Consider the following 2,168-nt stretch of genomic DNA (forward strand, 5'->3'; position numbering starts at 1 on the left):
CAAGAACACATGGCTGCACTGGTGGGACTGATGAAGCTGAAGAAGGAGGAGAAGCCACAAAGCACTGAGGCTGAGCATTGCTGTGCTGGCCAGGGCAGGACATTAATGAGGCAGCAGTGGGGAGGAAAGCAGATGAGTGCCAAGGGGCCCCTCTCTCCCAGTGGCAGAGCAGGGGCTGTGATCAGAACCAACGAGGATAATTCACCTGCAGGGAGACACTGGCGGCACCGGCCGATTCCCCAAAGATGGTGATGTTGTCTGGGTCACCCCCAAAGGCCTTGATGTTCCTCTTCACCCAGGCAATGGCCATGTGCTGGTCCTTCAGCCCGTAGTTCCCTGAGCGACAGAGATCAGCCGGCAGTGAGCAGGGGCACAGCCAAGCTGTCAAAGTGGGCACCCGGGGCAGGGTCCCAGGGAGGGGTCGGCCCTGGTACCTGGCAGGTTTTCGTCCCCGGTGCTCAGGAAGCCCAGCGGCCCCACGCGGTAGTTGATGGTCACCACAATGACGTTGCCCCGCACGGCGATCTCCTCCCCATCGTACAGGTAGTTGTCCAGGAAATTGGCTCCCTGGCTGCCTCCGAGCAGGAAGGCACCGCCGTAGATATAAACCATCACAGGCAGCTTGGTAGAGACTGGGAGGAGAGGAATAGGAGCAGAGTGAGCCCCCACTGAGCTGCGAGGTGCTGCCCCTCCATCCCTCACCCCATCCCTGAGCACTGCTCCACCTGCCCTGGCCAGGAGCTGACTTGATGCTCTGCAAGAAAATCCTTGCTCTGCTCAAGAGGCTGACCCTCCCAACGGGTTGAAGGTGAGTTAGGACATTGTCTGACACAGTTCCCACCTTTCCCCCTGAAAATCACTGCTCAGCACCTGCCCACTATGGAACAGAATTGCTGAGAGAGGCTGCAGCACAATCTGTGCACACAAGGCAGGTGGGAAAGTCCATCCCAGGTCCCTTCTAAGCTCGTACCCTGTTTTCTCCCTTGAGGGACCCAGATGTTCAGGTAGAGACAGTCCTCACTCCCACGGACATCAGTCTGTGTCAGCTTCACCTGCATGCAGCGTTTTTTGAATTCTTTTGCCTTCAGAGTTCCTGAAAGGAAAGAGGGATGACCAGTTAAGGGCATCAGCTCCATTCTCTGGTTGCAAGGTGTCTGCTCACCCATCCTTTCCTCTCTGAGTCCAGTGTTAATGGCAGCAAACTCTCCCCAGCCATTGTGACCAGTCTGAGTAATATGTTGTACCATTTCCCATATATGCCAGCTTGAGGAGAGAGAAGTGAAAATAAAGCCCCAAACCAAAGGCATTCAGAAGTTGGACCTTACCATCCCAGCCAGGATGAGGCTGGGGGTCTTCCAGAGTCTTTGGAGGGGCAGCAAAGGGAATCCCTCTGAAGATGTCAATGTAGCTCCCAAAGAGTCCCAGTTTCTTGCTCTCTCCTTCCACAAATCCTCCCTCGGTGTGCACCACACCCAGCTGCAGGAGGCACCATGGAGAAGGGAAAATCCATTGCTCTGCCCTTCATAACTCTGGCTTCCCACACTGCCACCCATTCCCATCCCACCCTCCCCATCCATGCCCTTGGACCCTCGTGGAAAGCCCCCAGGTGCCACTGGAGCTGTGCCCGTGTGCAGGTGTCCTGCAGGTGCCGTTGGGAGCAGAGAGGCAGCAGCAATTCCCCCACAGTCCCAAAGACAAATGGCAGGAGCAGAAAACCTCCAGCTTTAGGCTGCAAAGCCAGCTTTGTACTTACAGTGGCAGCCCAGGCAGCTACAAAGACTGTTACAAACCATTAATTGGGTTAAGCTTCTGCTGAGGATTATTATTAAGGATTTAGTTCTGTTCTTTGTTTTGTTAAAAGGGGATTCTGAGTTAAATTCACCCAGACAGCTAATTGACAAAGCAAGGGATGCCTTAGATAAGGTATCCCAAAGTCCCAGCCGGAGTGCTGCGTTTATAAAGCCACCAGTGCAGGTGTGTGTGCCAATGCCATGGGCCAGGATTGGCTCTGGGCTGAAGCAGGGCAGCCTCCACAGCCTTGTCCTTCAGTAGCCAGTCCATGGCTGATGGGCATGGCTGTGTGAGAGCCCTGCAGCTGCTGCTTGGGCTGGAGGCCAATCTCCTCAGGTGCCTTTTCTGTTTTCCACATGGCCACCATCCTGATCAAA

The 2,168-nt window shown here is 55.0% G+C and overlaps 1 protein-coding gene across 1 annotated transcript in view; it reads right to left on the reverse strand.

Moving 5' to 3' along the window:
- Nucleotides 1–1,573, reverse strand: part of CEL (carboxyl ester lipase) — a 4,023-nt gene extending 2,450 nt beyond the window's left edge. Inside the window, exons 1-5 of the mRNA XM_031057294.1 lie at nucleotides 1,565–1,573; nucleotides 1,326–1,476; nucleotides 971–1,093; nucleotides 435–632; nucleotides 206–336 (exon numbers count right to left, since the gene is read on the reverse strand). Of these exons, the coding sequence (XP_030913154.1) occupies nucleotides 206–336; nucleotides 435–632; nucleotides 971–1,093; nucleotides 1,326–1,476; nucleotides 1,565–1,573 (612 nt within the window). The remainder of the gene's footprint in view (nucleotides 1–205; nucleotides 337–434; nucleotides 633–970; nucleotides 1,094–1,325; nucleotides 1,477–1,564) is intronic.
- Nucleotides 1,574–2,168: the final 595 nt, after the last annotated feature.

The sequence above is a fragment of the Geospiza fortis genome, unplaced genomic scaffold (assembly GCF_000277835.1).
Source record: "Geospiza fortis unplaced genomic scaffold, GeoFor_1.0 scaffold27, whole genome shotgun sequence".
NCBI lineage: Eukaryota > Metazoa > Chordata > Aves > Passeriformes > Thraupidae > Geospiza > Geospiza fortis.